Source organism: Hyperolius riggenbachi, chromosome 6, assembly GCF_040937935.1.
Source record: "Hyperolius riggenbachi isolate aHypRig1 chromosome 6, aHypRig1.pri, whole genome shotgun sequence".
NCBI classification, from domain to species: domain Eukaryota; kingdom Metazoa; phylum Chordata; class Amphibia; order Anura; family Hyperoliidae; genus Hyperolius; species Hyperolius riggenbachi.
Genome location: NC_090651.1, coordinates 34,450,587 through 34,471,004, shown reverse-complemented (window position 1 = coordinate 34,471,004; position 20,418 = coordinate 34,450,587). Strand labels below are relative to the sequence as shown.

General features: G+C 47.2%; 1 protein-coding gene across 1 annotated transcript; it reads right to left on the bottom strand.

The window, feature by feature from the left end:
• Positions 1-376: 376 nt before the first annotated feature.
• On the bottom strand, positions 377-9,843 carry C6H1orf52 (chromosome 6 C1orf52 homolog). The gene is made up of 3 exons (XM_068239116.1): positions 9,281-9,843; positions 8,394-8,598; positions 377-597 (listed from the first exon to the last, which is right to left on the bottom strand). Exons 1-3 carry the CDS (start codon positions 9,542-9,544, stop codon positions 551-553), a joined length of 516 nt encoding a protein of 171 aa, XP_068095217.1. The 5' UTR covers positions 9,545-9,843; the 3' UTR covers positions 377-550.
• Between the last annotated feature and the right edge of the window lie 10,575 nt (positions 9,844-20,418).

Here is a 20,418-nt window from a genome sequence, read left to right as displayed (position 1 = left end):
TGTTCTGGGGCTTCACCTCCAATATAGCTTCCCTGGTGGTCTAGAGTGGGCCAAACATAATTCAAAGTGGGGAAACCACCTGAGGGCCAAATTTAATGGCCGAGAGCCAGATTTGGCCTGCAGGACAGAGATTGACACAAATGTCCTAGAGTAACATTCCTTCACACTTGGTGTAACCCTAGTCCGTGCTTCAGCACTGCAACGTATGCTGAAATTTATGTTAAAATTTATGTTACCTACTGATTTAGTATGATCCAGGGCTCGTGATCTGCTGGTCTAAATATCATAATCATTAGAATTCATGTATTTATTTTAAAAAAGTGAGTCCACTGAAGTAAGCATAACACTATTCAATACATCATTACTCATCGAATAGTTTTAGGTTTCAGCTTTTTTAGTGACTAATGTCCTGTAAGGCCCGGTGACTAGACAAGATCTACCATCAGCTACGACAACACTGTAGTGGTCAGGTGACTCTGGCAGATCCAGGTGACTGGCAGATCCATGTTCCATTCCTAAAGGATCTAGGCAGCTCCTGTTTAAACGGCCTCTACTGGACTTTGCGCTTTTTTGCAGATGTTGGTTCATCTTCTTCCTCTGGAAAGAAACAAGCATTACAGGTCAGATGAGGACATGTGACAGAAAGCGGACCGTGCAAAATGTACCAGGTCCGATTTACTAAAGGCAGCTCCATTGGAAATAACACAAATGACCCAGCAAACCTGGACAGGTTCAATCAAAAATTGTCTGCATCACACACTGAAACGCAGTGGGAGCTGCTGAAGCTGTACTTTCGTGTCATCATAAAATTGAGCTTGAAAAAGGTACCAGAACGGACATGTGACATGAGATGGACATGTATGTACAGACCCAACCCCAACACAGAACTAGATATTCGTAAGGATGGGGGGTGCCCAAGTGTAAAAATATATACAAGCTTCTAATAGTTCAAATAAGAATGAGAGGTAATTTCTTACCTCTCCTAACGACAAAACAAAAAAAACGTAGTACTGGAAAAGTATTCAAAATATAGACAACGTGTTTCGCGGGTACTTGCCCGCTTCCTCGGGTCAATACACAGTGCCTTGTAGTGTTGTCCGGATCATGAACGATTCGGATCTTTGATCCGAATCTATTTTGTGAGTCGAATCATCCGAATCATCAAAATGAGTGATTCGGATCGCAAAAGGGGCGGGGCCTGGAGCGACACGCCCCCTCTCAGCGGGCAGCGGGGTCCTAGAAGCAGAGCTGAGATGGATCGCTCTGTTGGAGGGGAGCCAGCCTTGCAGGGAGACAGGTAGATGAGAGAGGGGACATCGGTGCCACTGCCAGATATGTGTAGAGCACACATACTGGCTATAACGTGCTGCTGATTATAGGCTGTCTGTTCCGTAGTTGTGCACAGTGATCACATGGGAAGCTTTTGGCTCAGCTCAGCACAGCTCAGTAACTTTGCAGGCACTGTGATTGCTGTGCAATATGCTCCTCCTGCACTCGGCACTAAACAGCTGCACTTTGCTTTGGGGAATGCTTTCTTTCACTGTGCGACGTTTGCATTCAAAGTATACAGATAAACATATAGGTGAAATACATGTAAAGCATATGACTGCAGCATGTGGGTATCGTGTGCAAGCAAACATTTTTGCTCTCTGCTCGTCCCTCCTCCCTTCTCTGTCCACTCCCTGCCCTCTGTCCATCTTCTCCCCTTTTCTGTGTGTCCACCCCCCTCCCCTTCTCCTGTCCACAGCAGGGAAAGACCTGTCCTGCTATTCATTTCACCCCCGAATGCTTCGGTAGTAAAATGATCCAAGATTCGGATCAAAGATCCGGATCTTTTCAATGATCCGATTCGAATCATCCGGATCATTGAAAAGATCCGAACGTCCCATCTCTAGTGCCTTGCAGCAAGGATATGGGCCCCACTGATTGTCTTATCAGAGACGCCCATATCCTAGTCACCTTGCTGCAAGGCACTGTGTACTGATCTGAGGAATTGGGCTAGCACCTGTGAAACACGTTGTTCATTTTGTGTTTTGAATAAATACTTTTCCAGTACTACTGGTGTTTCTGTTAAGAGAGGCAAGAAATTACCTCTCATTCTTTAAGTGATCCCGAGTCGAAGCTCGGGTTCAAAACAAGTTCTTACCCTGCAGAGAGGGATGCCTCAGAATCCTATTGAGACTTTCTTCTCTAGTTGGCAGCCCCCATTGCTAAGCGCATCCCCCCTCCGAATCAGGCCTGCGCTGCTTCACTTCCATTTTAATGGCCGCGCTGTAGCCTCACGGGCCCGCCAGCTCACGAGCAGTAGCAAGGAGTCTACGACTCCGGCTTACTGTGCATGCGCGGGCAGGCTGATTCGGCTACTGTATGGCCACGTACAAGGAAGAGGAGCTGCGTGTTCCTGATCTAATTAGTGACAATGCATTGTAGCTAATCTGACCGCGCTCAGCAAAATAGAGAGGGAAGCCTTAATAGGATCTTAAGGCTTAAGGGTGAGCGACCAGCTTCCGGCAGGTCCTGGAAAACCGAGCGGGGACGGTTAATTTTCCGCTGGCTTAGATTGTGGTTGCCGGGTTCTGCAACCCACTTGTGAGTATGGCTGTCTATACTTACAATTTCCCATTTATTAACCTCTAGCCAACCCGCGTTGTAGCATACGCCGCATCTATCTATCTAATAGAGTACGTGCCTCAACCTTGATGCAAGAAGAAGTAGGCTTTCCATGAGAAAATGTATGCGTGCTCAAACACCAAGTTTAACCCTAGCAAGTCTGGCTTTGCAAATCCGGCCTAATTGGCTATTCATGAGGCAATGCTCATGCAAATATGCATTTGCTTTCGCGTGCCAAACTATGCAGGGTAAAAAAAACCAATACTGCAAAGTGCTCTCTCGCTGCCTGGGAACCACAGCGGCACCCCGGAGTCGGAGGCTGGGTGGCGCAGCCGCCCCCCCCCCCCCCCCCCCCCAAGCGTGGCCAGCGCTGGGGAGAGCCGTCCGCACCCACCTCCTAATATTCAAAAACGGCCACTTACCTTAACGTCCATTGGGTTCTGCTACATGCGCATTAATTTTCTAATGGAAAGCGTTTTGTGCAGTTTGTATCCTTTGGAGGCAGGTGGTGGATGGCTTGCTCCGGTGGTGTGAACCCTGGAGTGAGTGAGCCTGTCCTCCCCCCCCCCCCCCCCCCCCCCTCTGGAGTGCTGTATGTGAGCCAGCCCTGAGCTCTAAAGCTCGGGGTGACCCATGCTTCTCTCCTTTCTCATGTGGTGCCCCCAAATTAATGCGCATGTAGCAGAACGCAATGGACGTTAAGGTAAGTGCCTGTTTTTAATATTGGGAGGTGGGTGCAGACGGCTCTCCCCGGCGCTGGCCACACTTGGGGGGGTCGTCCACGCCACCCAGCCTCCCCCTCCGGGGTGCCGCTGTGGTTTCCAGGCAGTGAGAGAGCCTGGAACCCTGCGGTCCCCCCAGTTGTATAAAAAGGGGGCATTGGGAATCCTCCCCGCGGCGCTCCTGGAGGCCTGGAGCACACCAAAAACTGCTAGCAGATCCGCAAAATGCTAGCAGATTTTGAAACGCTTTTTCTTATTTTTCTTTAGCATTTCACCTAGCATTTTGCGGTTTTGTTAAGCGTTTTTGGTGTAGTAGATTTCATATATTGTTACAGTAAAGCTGTTACTGAACAGCTTCTGTAACAAAACCGCCTGCAAAACTGCTCTGAACTGCCGTTTTTCAGAGCGGTTTGCGTTTTTCCTATACTTTACATAGGAGGCAGAAACGCCTCCGCAATCCAAAAAATGCCTCACCTCGGGAGTATGCGTTTCAGGAAAACGCCTCCAGCTCTGGTGTGCACCAGCCCATTGAAATACATTACCCAAGCGTATCCGCAGCCGCAAGTGGATCGCAAAACGCTGCCGAACCGCTCTGGTGTGCACTAAGCCGGATAGTGCTAATGTAGCATGTAGCAGGGTGACTGCTTTGTGGTATTGGTTTGTGAATGCATTTGCATGAGCATTGCCTCATGAATAGCCAATTAGGCCAGATTTGCAATGTCAGACTTGCTAGGGTAAGGCCTCTTTTCCATGGACTGTGAATAGGCAGTGAAATGGCTCTCAAACTCTCACAACTGCTCGCTGCTGCCTGGTAACTGCTCGCTGCTGCCTGGTAACTGCTCGCTGCTGCCTGGTAACTGCTCGCTGCTGCCTGGTAACTGCTCGCTGCTGCCTGGTAACTGCTCGCTGCTGCCTGGTAACTGCTCGCTGCTGCCTGGTAACTGCTCGCTGCTGCCTGGTAACTGCTCGCTGCTGCCTGGTAACTGCTCGCTGCTGCCTGGTAACTGCTCGCTGCTGCCTGGTAACTGCTCGCTGCTGCCTGGTAACTGCTCGCTGCTGCCTGGTAACTGCTCGCTGCTGCCTGGTAACTGCTCGCTGCTGCCTGGTAACTGCTCGCTGCTGCCTGGTAACTGCTCGCTGCTGCCTGGTAACTGCTCGCTGCTGCCTGGTAACTGCTCGCTGCTGCCTGGTAACTGCTCGCTGCTGCCTGGTAACTGCTCGCTGCTGCCTGGTAACTGCTCGCTGCTGCCTGGTAACTGCTCGCTGCTGCCTGGTAACTGCTTGCTGCTGCCTGGTAACTGCTCGCTGCTGCCTGGTAACTGCTTGCTGCTGCCTGGTATCTGCTCGCTGCTGACTGATAACTGCTCGCTGCTGACTGATAACTGCTTGCTGCTGCCTGGTAACTGCTTGCTGCTGCCTGGTAACTGCTTGCTGCTGCCTGGTATCTGCTCACTGCTGCCTGGTATCTGCTCACTGCTGCCTGGTAACTGCTTGCTGAGCACACAGCTCAACAGTCCGTGGAAAATAGGCCTTAAACTTGGTGTTTGAGCACGCATAAATTTTCTCATGCAAAGTACTTCTTCTTCTTGTTTGAAGGTTGAGGCACTTAGTCTATTATATATATATAGATACTACACCACTCGGCTCCTGGTCTCCGTTTATCCAGGTATTCTTGAGTACAAGGTCACTACAAGGATCATCGAAAGCCTCCTACGGAAATAAGCTGTCTTTTCTTTTTCTTTCTGCAAGGGCTAAAGGGAACCTGAGGTGAGAGGTATATGGAGGTATACTTATTTCCTTTTAAACAATACAAATTGCCTAGCTATCCTGCTGATCCTGTGAACATGCAGATCAGATTTTTCCAGGGCTGTGGAGTAGGAGTCCAACTGAGGAGTCGGATGAATTTTGTACAAAGAGTCGGTGGTTTCATAAACTGAGGAGTCTGAAGATTTTTATACCGACTTCACAGCCCTTTTTTCTGACTGAAGTCTGACTACATTTGCTGCATGCCCATTTCAGGTGTTTGATTCAGACACTACCGATGAAAGAAAGATCAGCAAGACAGCCAGGAAACTGGTATTGTCTAACCACTTTGCGTTCCGCGTTTTTTTGTGGACCAGAACTCTTGCACAGGACAGAAGGAAAACACAGAGAAATGCACCCTGTATGTATTTACATAGTTTAGCCTGTCTAATCCCCCCTCATCTGTGACTAATCACAAGGTGTAATTTGATCTCTCCCCAGTGCCACCTGACTGCCATGGCAGATAAGCTCATTTAAAAGCACAGGATGTTAACAATATGTCTGCTTCAATGAAAGCAGTAAGTAGAAACAGTTCAGGTATGCTTTATTAAGATTACTTACAATTCTGACATTTCAGCTGTCACCATCAATCTAGGCTTTACTTTGGGTAATATTTGTTTTCAAGATTTAAAAATGTATGAGGATTTTAACCACTTTACCCCCGCCCGTACGGATTTCTCCGTCCCTTTTTCTATCCTTTAACCCCCAGGGACGGAGAAATCCGTACTTTCCGCGTTCCCGACGCTGTCCGCGCTCCCGCTCGTAAACACGCCGCCCGCCACTAGTAAACACGCCGCCGCCTGCTCGCCGGAGATCAATGAACGGGAAAATCCATTCCCGTTCGTTGATCTAAGCCCCGCAATGATCCGCTGCTCTCTGATGGGCAGCGCGATCATTGTGAAAAAAAACTCACGTGTCCAGCCTCCTTATACTTCCTCCAAGCTTCCGGAAGGACGCGTGGAGGTCGCATTAAAACAAAAAGTTACTGTGGCCATCTTGTGGCCAAATAGTAAACTACACCCTACACATTTTTCACATACAAATAAATGACTTTTACACAAAAAATTAACTCATTACCTCTCACACTCCCCATTTTTTTTTTTTTTGTAATTAACCTCCTGAGCGGTATGGACGAGCTCAGCTCGTCCATCACCGCCGGAGGCTGCCGCTCAGGCCCTGCTGGGCCGATTTTCTTCAAATAAAGTGCAGCACACGCAGCCGGCACTTTGCCAGCCGCGTGTGCTGCCTGATCGCCGCCGCTCTGCGGCAATTCGCCGCGAGCAGCGGCGAAAGAGGGCCCCCCTAGCCGCCTGAGCCCTGCGCAGCCGGAACAAAAAGTTCCGGCCAGCGCTAAGGGCTGGATCGGAAGCGGCTGACGTCCATGACGTCACTCCGCTCGTCGCCATGGCGACGATCTAAGCAAAACAAGGAAGGCCGCTCATTGCGGCCTTCCTTGTTTATTATGGGCGCCGGAGGCGATCGGAAGAACGCCTCCGGAGCGCCCTCTAGTGGGCTTTCATGCAGCCAACTTTCAGTTGGCTGCATGAAATAGTTTTTTTTTAATTAAAAAAAAAACCTCCCGCAGCCTCCCTGGCGATCTCAATAGAACGCCGGGGAGGTTAAAAAAAAATTCAAAAATTTACAATTAAAAAAAAATACATAAATAGTTACCTTAGGGACTGAACTTTTTAAATATTTATGTCAAGAGGGTATAACACTGTTACTTTATAAACTATGGGCTTGTAATTAGGGATGGACGCAAAACTGAAAAAAATGCACCTTCATTTCCAAATAAAATATTGGCGCCAAACATTGTGATAGGGACATAATTTAAATGGTTTTATACCCAGGGCAAATACATTTCATGGGTTTTAATTACAGTAGCATGCTTTATTTAAAAACTATAATGGCCGAAAACTGAAAAATAATTTTTTTTTTCCCCACATTTTTCCTATTTTACCATTAAAACACATTTAGAAAAAAATAATTCTTGGCATAATGTCCCACCTAAAGAACGCCTAATTGGTGGCGGAAAAAACAAGATATAGTTAATTTCATTGCGATAAGTAATGATAAAGTTATAGACGAATGAATGGAAGGAGCACTGAAAGATGAAAATTGCTCTGGTGCTCAGGGGGTAAAACCCCTCAGTGGTGAAGTGGTTAAAGGGAAAAAAATTGGCGTAAGGGCAGAAAATACAAATTGTTTCATATTTCACCCTCCACAAATTTTACACGACAATTGCCAGTTATAACACATCTCAAAGTAGGTTACTTGTCTTTTCCTGGTTAAAACGATACCCTACATCCCATATTTCATCACTAGCTGGGATTGTGTCGTACCATTATCGCAAACTTGTGCGCCTGTAGCAATTGGATCCGGTTCCCAGAGCCGCCGTGGCGGGGGATTCAAATGGGCAAGCCAGGACTTCAATGAGGGCACCGGGAGAGGAGCGGGAGGGCTCTATAGCAGTGATGGCTAACCTTGGCACTCCAGCTGTGACAAAACTACAAATCCCATCATGCCTCTGCCTCCTCGAGCTATGCTTAGAGCTGTCAGTGTATTGCAATGCCTTATGGGACTTGTAGTTCCGCCACAGCTGGAGTGCCAAGGTTAGCCATCACTGCTCTATAGGATCCAGAGCCTTACCTCTTCTTAGGTGAGTATTGGATAATTTTCGTAATGATTCCCATTAGCTTTAATAGCAGATTGGCTAGAATTGCCTAAAAGCAGGTTCAGAAGTACGGTACTAGCCACTTGGCAGTAGCTCATCAGCTCAATTCTGTAAGACCACAAATTAATACTATCGTCTACCACATGACATGCCTGATTAAGGTGTCCGATTCACCCGATCCCGGTTTGCTGGGTCATTTCTGATAACCCGACTAGAGGAGTACATATGAAATCGCCGTCGGGAGACTTGGCCGCAGGATACAGCTGATATACGGCTCACCCTGCTCCTGTACAAGTCCCGCCGGCGTTAATTACTACTCCCCCTCCAGGTCCACGTGGATGGTGGTGAATGATGTAATTCGGCTTCCAGCTGTTGGTGGCGGCCGAATTACAGTGTTAAAAGTAATTTCAGCTCTGTCTTCTGACGGAGCCGAAGTGACTCACTCTGCGCCACTATAGCCGTAATTCCTATTACGGTCTATGGTGGCGCCAGCTGCAGCCAAATCTACTGCGCTGGATTCGAAGTGTTCGCACTGGAGAGGTTTAGAACATCTGGCTCTTTATGAGCAGAGATTATTCCCTTACCAGGAGACTCTGTTGCAGCCTCATCATCTGGAAGAACCTGCGCCTTGTTCCCCTGGTTAGGGGCATCATCTCCATTGTCCTGGTACATGCTGGACCACTTTATGGCCATATCTAGCTCAGGCGGTGGACCTTTCTTCTCCTCTATCTTGTAGGACTCCGGAGGGGGGACGGCATTCGTCTTCCACAGTTTAAACTCTTTGGGAGGCTGTTCCAAAGCAAAAGGGACACAGCAGAGGTCAGCAATACAGCTCCAGAAATAATATACAGCACTACAGTCCTGTTACCAACCCTTGTAAGAACATCAAACCAAAAGGGAAAAAGAAGCTGTACGCTCACCAAGTGTCACCTGACATATACTCACGGCTGCCTAATTGTCTATTGACAGCACAGCATTTGCTATTGCATCTGCTCACTAACTCACTGCTGTGCCCTGGGGATGGGGAACAGTTTGTTAATGATTACTACTATTTAAAGCATCTATAGAAGTGAGTATTACCAGCACAGGACCAATAAAGAGCGACTACTGAGGTTGAAGAAGTGCCTTAGGGTCCCAGTGCGATTGCAATTTCTGCATCCCCCATTGCTACATGGGCTGTGGAGTCGGAGCAATTTTGGGTACCAGGAGTCAGATTCAGAGGTTTCATAAACTGAGGAGCCGGATGATTTTTGGATCGACTCCACAGCCCTGATTGCTACAAGACTGGGCGACGCGTGTAAGCCTCAAAGAAATGAGGAGCAGCGACAACATCTCCCAGCGGTGGCAGCACTTGGGGCGCGCCTGCCGGTCCACCCCACCCCCCACGATTGCTGCTCCCAGAACATGCATTTTGTATAGTCTTGCAGTTGCCCTCCAGTAACCCTCCTCCCTCCTCCTCCTCCAGTGTCACCTCTTCCGGGGCTCGGATCAGGCGCTTGTCCCAGTTGATGGATTTGCCGGTGGGGGCGCTCAGGAAGGCGGGCCGGGTGACACTCTGGAACAGCTCGTCCGGCCCGGGGAGCCGCTGTGAGCCAGAGGAGGGTCGCTGTGCGGGGGGAGGGGGCGGCATCTTCTTCCGTGCCCCGTCCTCGTCATCCTCCTCCTCACTGCTGCTCTCTGAGCTGCTGCCGTATGCCGCGAAATAACTCAGCGGATCCCTCTCCTCCTCCGCCATACTGCACTAATCCAGCGCACGACTTCCGGGGGAAGACATTCTCCAGTGCACCAACGCCGGATACAGCCAGTGGGGAGACGTGTTACTGCCACCTGCTGGACAATGCTACACACAGCCTATCCTGCTACTGCCTAACGTCCAATCCTGGCCACTCCCTCTCCCTCCACACACAGTCTATCCTACTACATCACCTCCTGGCCACCCTGTAGCCACACAGTTTATCCTGCTGCCTAGCAACAGCTGGCCAGTGGCAACTCTTCCTCCACACAGCTTATCCTGCTGCCTAGCAACAGCTGGCCAGTGGCAACTCTTCCTCCTCACAGCTTATCCTGCTGCCTAGCAACAGCTGGCCAGTGGCAACTCGTCCTCCACACAGCTTATCCTGCTGCCTAGCAACCCTTGGACACTGTCCTACCACACAGCTTATCCTGCTGCCTAGCAACCCTTGGACACTGTCCCACCACACAGTTTATCCTGCTGCCTAGCAACCCTTGGACACTGTCCCACCACATAGCTTATCCTGCTGCCTAGCAACAGCTGGACAGTGGCCACTCTTCCGCCACACAGCTGATCCTGCTGCCTAGCAACACTAGGCCACTATCCCACCACACAGCCTATCCTGCTGCTTAGCAACACCTGGCCACTCTCCCTCCAAAGACCATATCCTGCTGGTCAGCAACACCTGGCCTATCTCCCTCCACAAAGCACATTGCAGTTTAGCAATACCTGGCCACTCTCCCTCCACAGAGCCCATCCTGCTGCTGCTTAGCAACACCTAGCCAATCTCCCTCCACACAACCTATCCTGCTGCTCAGCAACACCTGGCCACTCTCCCTCCACACAGCCTATGCTGCTGCTCAGCAACACCTGGCCATTCTCTGACAACACAGCCTACCCTGCTGCTCGGCAACATCTGGCCACTCTCCCCCCACACAGCCTATCCTGCTGCCTAGCAAGCCAGACCACTCTCCCTCCACACAGCCTATCCTGCTGCTCAGCAAAACCTGGCCACTACTTCCACACAGTCTATCCTGCTGTTCAGCAACACCTGGCCAATCTCCCTCCACATAGCCTATCCTGCTCCCTAGTAATGCCTGCCCACTCTCCCTCCACACAGCCTATGCTGCTGATCAGCAAAACCTGGCCAATCTCCCTCCACATAGCCTATCCTGCTCCCTAGTAATGCCTGGCCACTCTCCCTCCACACAGCTCAGCAACACCTGGCCATTCTCTGACAACACAGCCTATCCTGTTGCTCAGCAACACCTGACCACTCTCCCTCCACACAGCGTAGCCTTCTACTTAGCAACACCTGGCAACTTCCTCCACACAGCTTATCCTTCTGCTTAGCAACTCCTGGCCACTCTCCCTTCACACAGCCTATCCTGCTACTGCCTATCGTCACCTCTTGACCACTCTCCCTCCACACAGCCTATCCTTGTACTAAACAACAACGCTTGGGATCCTCACTTCACGTAGCCTAACCTAATGCTGTCTAGCAACACCTGGCCACTCCACACAGCCTATCCTGTTGCTTAGTAACATCACCAGATGGGAAAAAGATGAATTTCTGGGAAAAGTTGCTCTTGGAGGACTTTTTATACCATTCTTTATTCATGGGAATGTTCTTAGGTGCTCCTTGATCGGTAACAGTAAATTCGGGCGCCTGAGGCTAGTGGACAAATCGGGCGCCGCCATTCACTCCTATAATAAATATCGTTTAATGGGCGCCCGATAGGAAAAAAGGGCGCCGGAGAAAAATAACGTTTTAAAAGCGGCGCCCGGAGACTTAATGTTTTATTACTGCTTCTCATGATTACACATTATTTAATGATTTATACATTTTTAAATATTATTTTTAAACGAAAAACAGTACAATATTTTTTCCCAAACATTATTTTTAAACGAAAAACAGTACATTTTTTTGTACATTATTTTTAAACGAAAAAACCAACAGGGGGGTCTTAGGTTTAGGCACCAACAGGGGGGTCTTAGGTTTAGGCACCAACAGGGGGGTCTTAGGTTTAGGCACCAACAGGGGGTCTTAGGTTTAGGCACCAAAAGGGGGGTCTTAGGTTTAGGCACCAACAGGGGGGTCTTAGGTTTAGGCACCAACAGGGGGTCTTAGGTTTAGGCACCAACAGGGGGGTCTTAGGTTTAGGCACCAACAGGGGGGTCTTAGGTTTAGGCACTAACAGGGGGGTCTTAGGTTTAGGCACCAACAGGGGGGTCTTAGGTTTAGGCACTAACAGGGGGGTCTAGGGGTTAGGGGTAGGTACAGGGAGGGTTACTTAGTAATTTTTTTTTTAAACGTTATTATACGTTTCAGTATTTAAACGAAAGATTAACGTTTTTACAATTGCCGATTTAATGCACATTATTTAATGATTTATAACTTTAAAAAAACATTAATTTTAAACGAAATACAGTACAATACATTTTTAAACGTTATCCATGCTTATCGTTAAAAACCCGGCGCCCTTTTTTCCCAGCGCCCCTTTTTAACGTACGCCCTTGATCTGTGTGAAGCTGGCATCATGCTTGGTTAGTGCTTCGTTTGTTCCCATTAGTGCTGCAAACAAATCTTTTATAGTTTTTGAGATATTCAAGTTGTCATAAAGCTCAAAAGTTCCCTCAGCCCCCCTACATGCTGCCACTAGGAGAAATCATATAAAACATGGCCTGACATATCATTGCTATGCTGATGACACCCAGCTATATTTGTCATTCAAACCTGGCGTCACAGACCCTACTCCACAAATAAACGCATGCTTAGCTGAGCTTCAGGAGTGAATAATAATTGGCTAAAACTTAATGCTGACAAAACTGAGGTTCTTGTTATCGAGGGCCAGGGCTCAACAGCAAAGCAGCCCCAGTCTCAACCAACACCGCTAATAATGCGATTGCTGGACTGCGCTCTCCACTTCGTGATAATTTCTTGGAATCATGCACATCAGAATGACAACAGCAAGGTCTGCCCGGCACCTGGATGAATGGATGAGCGGCGTCCCGACTCCCCGTTACCCTCCGCGGCAATCCGGCTGCTGTTGCGGCGCTTGAATCTCCCTCTCCGTACTCCCAATCGGTTTCAATGTAGTAACGTCAGACGCGCTGGACGTGGCTCCGCCCTACGCGTTTCGACCAATCGGTCTCATCAGGGGCTGACGTTACCAGCGCGTCATAGTCCCTTTATACCACTAAGTCCCTCCTCCAATTTGTGATTGGATACTGCGCCTCATGGATGTAGAAATGGGCTTCAACAAAATGGATACCGCTACACTGCGGTAAATACTCTTCCGTCGCTTCACAGAAGCCCATCTTTAGGCAGACATTGCTGTTTTACACAACAAGCTTTAATTAAAACAAAAAATATAAAATACATGATTACTTATTTACTATTAGGCTCCAACTTAAAGATACTCCGTAACAAAAATTGCATCCTGTTTTTTATCATCCTACAAGTTCCAAAAGCTATTCTAATGTGTTCTGGCTTACTGCAGCACTTTCTGCTATCACTATCTCTGTAATAAATCAATGTATCTTTCCCCTGTCAGACTTGTCGGCCTGTGTCTGGAAGGCTGCCAAGTTCTTCAGTGTTGTGCTTCTGCTATGAACTCCCCCTTCCAGGCCCCTCTATGTACACTGCCTGTGTATTATTTAGATTAGAGCAGCTTCTCTCTTCTCTCTTATCTTTTACAAGCTGGATAAATCGTCCTCTGAGCTGGCTGGGCTTTCACATACTGAGGAAATTCAGACAAGGGCAAAGCTGTTTGCAGGAAGAAACGAGCAGCCTGAAACTTCAGTGCATGAGAACTGCAGGGGGAAAGAAACACACAAATGATCTCTTGAGATTCAAAAGGAAAGCTGTATACAGCCTGCTTGTGTATGGATGTATTTTCTATGTGTGGACATACTGTACATCAACCTACTTCCTGTTTTGGTGGCCATTTTGTTTGTTTATAAACAAACTTAATGCGGTGAGGAGCGGCGAAATTGTGACAGAGGGTAATAGGAGATGTCCCCTAACGCACTGGTATGTTTACTTTTGTGCGATTTTAACAATACAGATTCTCTTTGATTGTTTCCTGCCTGTATCTCACACCTCACTATATATGATTCAATCCAATCATAGCACTTGTCTCCATCTTGTGGTCTGTTAGCAGAATTATTTAGAATTATTTAATGGGATTTTTTTTTTTTTTATTTTTTTTTAGTGATTGCATCTCATATGCTGTGCAGTTTTAATACTTCATGTGTTTAACGTTAACCCACCCACACTTTCACAACCACCTCCCCCCAGCTCAAATTAGCACATCCTCCCCATACTTAGAGATCATTATTAATATAACAATTTAAGTCAAATTTAATGTTCATTCCTCCCGGGTGCATAGTTTTTAGATTATAAATCCACTTCCCTTCTGCCTTTGATATCTCCCTAACCATACTGGACCCCCTCCATTTTTTCACATATTTTTCTATTCCCATAAATTTCAGGAGGCTTGGATTTGATGCATGTGCCATTCTGAAGTGATTGGAAACACTATGTGTTTGAAGCCCCTTAGAGATATTGTAGATATGCTGCCCAATACGTTTGTGTAGTGCCCTTGTGGTTCTGCCCACATATTCCATCCCGCACGGTTACCAAAGTATGTATATCACACCCGCACACTAACAGGTTATACACTGTTTTATGTCCCATACAATTCCTGTGTTCCTAGATGTCAATTCCCGGCCTCTGACTGGTTTGGCTTCCCTGCAACCCCTGCATGGGAAAAAACCTTTCTGCCCCAAAAGGTCCCCAGTTTGTGTCACGGGAGGTTCTATAAAACTAGTTACCAATCTTGATTTCAAGTTAGGAGCCTTCCTATAAATGAAGCTCGGTCTCTCTGGTAGTGCCTTCCTTAAAACATTATCTAGCTGTAATATATTCCAGTGTTTCTTCACAATATTTTCTATGTCTCGGTGCTGGCTATTGAAATCCAGCAGTACATCAAACTCTCCTGCCTGTTTTCTGGGTCCAGCCCTATCCTGCAATAAATCCTCTCTATTCATGGCTGCTACTTTTTCTACTTCTAGCTCCAGCTCATGTATGTTATATCCCTTTTCACAGAACCTCTGAACCAGTACCCCACTTTGTTTCCTAAATTCTTGTATCTCCGTACAGTTACGGCGAATTCTCATAAATTGACCCTTTGGTATGTTATTTAGCCATCTATTATGATGTCAACTGTCCCTGGGGATGTACCCGTTTTTGTCAGTTGGTTTGAAAAAAGTGCTAGTACATAATCTATTCTCCTGTGCATAGATATTTAGATCCAGGAAATCAACTTTATCCTCATCAATTTTTACTGTTATCTTTACTTCTGGCCAATGTCTGTTGATTTCCTCACAAAAAATCTCCAGACAATTCCTGGGGCCTCTCCGGATGAAGAATAAATCGTCTATAAAACGATTTAAATATAAACCAACACCGCTAAGGATAGGGAGCTCAGACCTGAACAACTCAGACTGTGTGCGCAGCCTGGGAGTACTGATTGATGGGAAATTAAGCTTCAGGAATCACATCTCAGCTGTTGTGAAACATTCCTTCTTTCACCTAAGGAATATTGCAAGGATTAAACACCTAATTCCTTCAGAGGATCTTCCAACCCTAGTTCATGCCTTCGTCACATCAAGGTTAGACTACTGCAATGTCCTCTACACAGGCCTGCATAAGAAAGACTTACGCCGCCTGCAATTAGTACAGAATGCCGCCGCAAGGCTGTTAACGAGCCAACCCCGCCATTGCCACATAACACCAACCCTGAGCTCACTCCACTGGCTACCGATAAAATGGAGATTCTTGTTTAAGATTGGCTTTCTGACATTCAAATCCTTGCACAATCTGGGCCCTGGATACCTGAAGGACTTGTTGCAACTGCATCACACCCCCCACAATCTTAGATCAAAAGGACGTAACACCTTGGTCACCCCCAGAGTCCACCTCAAAACCTTTGGAGACAGAGCCTTTTGTCATGCTGCCCCTACACTTTGGAACTCCCTGCCACACCCAATCAGGACAGCCCCATCCCTGGAAGCATTTAAGTCTAAACTGAAAACCTACCTCTTCAGTCTGGCATTCATGAACATTTCACTATATCCTCTGTAACACAACCCAGCCTGCAACCCTGTATTAAATCGGAGACACAACTATGCGCTTTGAGTCCTATGGGAGAAAAGTGATTTACAAATGTTATTGTATTATATTACAATGGCGCCCCCAGGACAAATGGCACTCCAGGCAGTGGCCTGCAATGCCTATGCCTAAAACCGCCCCTGCCTATAACATTGCAAAGCCTGAGTGAAGCTGTCCGTAGGTTGTTTACGGGAATTGGGTGATGGTATTGTTTAGGGTTAGCAGGTAACGTAACATTTCACAGTAATAACTGAATAATTTCAGAAAATACCTTTATTCGCCTCAGTACAAATTATATGATAAAGTTAACACTTGGTTAGGAATGAGGTCATATCTTACACGAGGGAGTAGTGACGCAATTCCTGAGATACGCAATACAGTGCCAATGTCATGTCTACAAATACTGTATGTGTCTGAAGTTAGTGCTGGCAGAAATTCTAAAATGAGACAGAAAAGCTGACCTCTGCTCAATATGAGGATTCATTTACATTACTAAACATTAGGGATGATGAATGAGATGCAAATTCTTCTGAAATTATGCACATTTTTATGCAAATGTATGCAGGGTAGTTATCCGTTAGCCGGGCGCATCCGGCAGGTGGCGCTAATTACTATTCCCCCTCCAGGACGCCATGGATAGTAAGGAAAGATGTAACTCTGGTGGAGTTTTGTCGCCACCTAGAGGATGCGCCCGGCTAATGGATAAGTACTGTATGCAGTTTAAAAATGGACCAATCAGTTTAAACTCAGGTTCAAGTTGATTGGTCCATTTTCAAGCTGCATATATTTACATAAAAATTTGCACACATTTGCATCAACTCGGAAAAATTTGCATACCTGTGATCATCCCTACTAAACATGCAAAAATACATCAGATAAAACATTCACAATGTTTCAGATAAACAATTATGGAAGATGCAAAAATGCGAGATTGAGGCCCAGTGCCCACCAAAAACCTCGAGCAGATCCGCAAAACGCTAGAGGTTTTTGAAGCAGATTTTCAGAGCGATTCTAGGCATGTGTAGGGAGGTTTTCTAAACATGCCTAGCATTTTTGGAGCGTATTTGTGTAGCAGATTCATATATTGTTACAGTAAAGCTGTAACTGAACAGCTTCTGTAAAAAAAACGCCTGGAAAACTGCTCTGATCTAGCGTTTTTCAGAGCGGTTTGAGCGTTTCCTATACCTTACATTGAGGCAGAAACGCCTTATGTGGCCCGTCACCAGGTCGCCTCGGGAAACGGTGCGCAGTGACTGCTGTCTGACGTCACTGTCAGTGTGACGTCAGACAGCAGTCACTGCGCACCGTTTCCCGCAGAAGGACGCTCCTGTGTGATTCCATCCACACCTCCAGCCCCGGCCAGGCTGGATCAGACCGAGGCGACCTGGTGACGGGCCACATAAGGCGCAGTATTACTATACAAATTGTAAGTGCATTTATTATTGCGTGCATAAAGTACATATTTTTGGTAATGCACCATCGGAGCGCTCTCTGTCTCCCCTCACCCTTCTGTTTTTATTAGTGACTGGCCCCATCCAGCACAAGAGAGCTGCACCGAGGGTACATTTAAAGGGCCTATACTATATTGTTGAGCGCAAGTGTAAAAAACGTTTGCTTGTGATATTTTCACTTCCTGCCTGTAGACTTGCTGCCAGTCTACCAGCAGGAAGTGGGAATATCTGAGGAATGGGACTTCACAGAAACAAAGTAAATGTATGAATTGATTCAGGCTCCAGAGGAGAACATACAAATAACGTTTACCTCTACTAATTTGCATACTCGCTTTGAGACAATGACTAAGAAGGAAATCTAAACTGAGAGAATTGTGGAGGCTGCCTTTGAAACAAACGCCAGTCCCCGTAATGCTGATCACTAACTTTCAGTAGTTTGAGTCACAGTGGCAGACCTGCAACAAGCATGAAGCCAGTGGTGTCAAAGGCAAAACTCTCAGGCTGCTTTCTCACCAGGACGTTGCGTTTAGGGGACGTTTTAGGTCGCATAACGTGCCCCTAACGCAACGCCTGGTGGTGTTGGAGCAGGACGCTACTAAGAGCCACGTTACAAGCAGCTCTTGGTGCGCCTGCTCTGTCGGAGGCACTGCGGAGACCACGTGAGCGGAGCTCTCCGCATCACGTGGTCCCGCCAGCCAATCAGCGGCCGCTCTAAGAAGAAAACACTGCAAGTGCAGTGAATATTAAGTATCCATGTGCCTGGCTACGTAGCGGCCTCTCCCCGCCTCCTCTCCGCTCCCAAAAAAACCCACCCGTACTGAGCATGTGCAAACAGTCTAACACAGCTTCGCCGCGTGTAAAGTACTGCATGCAGTACGTTATCAGGACGTGCTGCGTTACAGTGTAACGCAACGTGGGCATTGTGAACAGCCCATTGATTTTTCATTGCTGTGCGGTGGGGGTGCGTTACAGGCTGCTCTAACGTGCGCCTGTAACGTCCCACTGTGAAACCAGCCTCAATCTGCAATACTCATTCTGGGTAAGTAAATCAGAATTCACCAAATCGCTATGCTTCACAGTTGGTACAGGAAGCTGCATTAACTCCTCCCAGTGGCCTTGCTGCTAATATGGTGCAGGTAGGCTAAAATGAGGATGTCGTTAGGATTTGTGTTGAGCAAAAAAAGTATTGTAACAAATTTCTACCAACCCAGGAAGAGTAACAAGTTGAGCTTATGAAAGCCAGTAGCTTTCAATTATATGGCAACTGCTTATTTCAGTACAAGCCAGTGGTTTTGATTGGCAGTATTTAAAGGACCACTATCGTAAAAAATTGTAAAATTTAAAATACATGAAAACATATAAATAAAAAGTGCATTTCTCCCAGAGTAAAATGTGCTATAAATTACTTTACTCCTATGTTGCTGTCACGTACAGTTTGTAGTAGAAATCAGACAGGACTGACAAGTTTTGGACTAGCCCATCTCCTCATGGGGTATTCTCTGGCTTTTCTTTATTTTCAAAAGGACTTAAATAACTGGCAGTTTCTCAGTACAACTGCCAGAATAGTGTGCAAACAGGCGGGGGGGGGGGGGGGGGGGGGGAGGGGGGGGGCAGCTGGCATCTTTGTATACAGTAGATCCTTTGCAGGGAGTGCTTTGAGAAGAATAATTGAAATACCGAGAATCACCATGAAGAGATGGACTAGTCAAAAACCTGTCAGATTTCTACTAACTACTGTAACTGACAGCGACATAGGAGAAAAGAAATTTATAGTTCATTTTACTCTGGAAGAAGCATGCTTCTTATTTGTATGCGTTGACTAGAGATGTGGCGAACATCTCCAAATCCCTGGGGCTCTTACTACTTCCGGGTCGCACTGACCCGGAGTAGTTCGCCTGTGCTGCCCGGCGGAGCGCGCTCTAGATCACGCTCCTGTTGCTGGGCACTTTCTGCGCGTGTGCGTGACGTCATGAATGACGTCACGCTCATGCGCAGAGAGTGCCCGGCCACAGGAGCACGATCTAGGACGCGCTCCGCCGGGCAGCGCAGGCGTACTACTCCGGGTCAGTGCGACCCGGAAGAAGTAAGAGCTTCAGAGATGTTCGCCGGGCGAACAGTTCGCCACTTCTCTAGTGTTGACCTGTATTTTACATTTTACAATGTTTCGCAATACTGTAGTGGTCCTCTAGTTCCCTCTCTGCATCAGTGGAGACTTGCAAGGTTAGAACAGCGCTTGTCATAAATCGGGATCTTAAAAAAACACAACTTTTAAGTTCTCCAAGTTTCATTTGTTTTAATGTTTTAGTGTGAACCTATTCAGAACAGTGTTAGGAATGTGCATAGAAGACGCTGTAAGTCTAGAGTTTATTTTAAAAGTGAGTGTGGGTCCAGCTGTTAAAGGAGTGATACTAAAGGTGACCATACATTAGTCCATAGCCTACCATCTAATTGATTCCACTCTCTGATCAAATCTGATCTGGGAGGGATCTATTACCTGCCCACACACTGCACACCGGTTTTCAATATATTCCAGTATGAAATCTATTGGAAATTGTAGCCCCTCCCCCGGTCACCCCCTCCCATATAATGTGTCGTGCCCCTCCCAGGCCCGTGGTTTGTGTAGCAGCAGCTCACCTATCCGCCGTGCCTCCTCTAGTGTCTCCTCTGCTTGGCCGGGAGCGCCTGTACTTGGTGACTCCTTCTTATGTACGTGATACCAATACATGAGCAGGGGCCACGGGGTGCAGGGAAGGCACTAGAGGAGTACAGAACTTACACCAGCAGACAAATGAGCTGCTTCCACACTCAACAGGGCCCAGGGGCACTTATTACACTTTGGGGGAGCCTGGCTGGGGATAAGCCACTTGTCGGAATATCGATGGCTGATATGGGCGCGCACCCGACCGGGCCATTTCAAAGGACATTTTTCCAGCATGCCAGATCAATCATTTCCATCAATTGGAACAAGAAACGATCGATCAAGAGCCCATGTTTCGGCGTCAATCTCTGCCAGCCTGGTACACACATACAATGTTGATTAGCCAATTTTAGCTCTGTTCATCAAATTAATTGTTAGTTGGCCCACTTACTGCACGGGGGTGGTAAAATTGGTCAGTGATTGACCAATCAAAATTGTATGTGCGTATACATCTTTGATCTATGCTTATACTGATTGAAAATGATCTAAATAAAGGACAGGGGGCTCCATCCAATATTTCGATGGGCAGGCCCGTTATCTGTAGTGGGCA

Excerpts from the sequence above, each read along its gene's own strand:
- C6H1orf52 (XM_068239116.1), bottom strand. The coding sequence starts at position 9,544 with ATGGCGGAGGAGGAGAGGGATCCGCTGAGTTATTTCGCGGCATACGGC. Across the intron at positions 8,599-9,280 it reads TGATCCGAGCCCCGGAAGAG|CCTCCCAAAGAGTTTAAACT; the intron begins GTGACACTGGAG and ends GCTTTGGAACAG. Across the intron at positions 598-8,393 it reads GGCTGCAACAGAGTCTCCTG|AGGAAGAAGATGAACCAACA; the intron begins GTAAGGGAATAA and ends GTTTCTTTCCAG.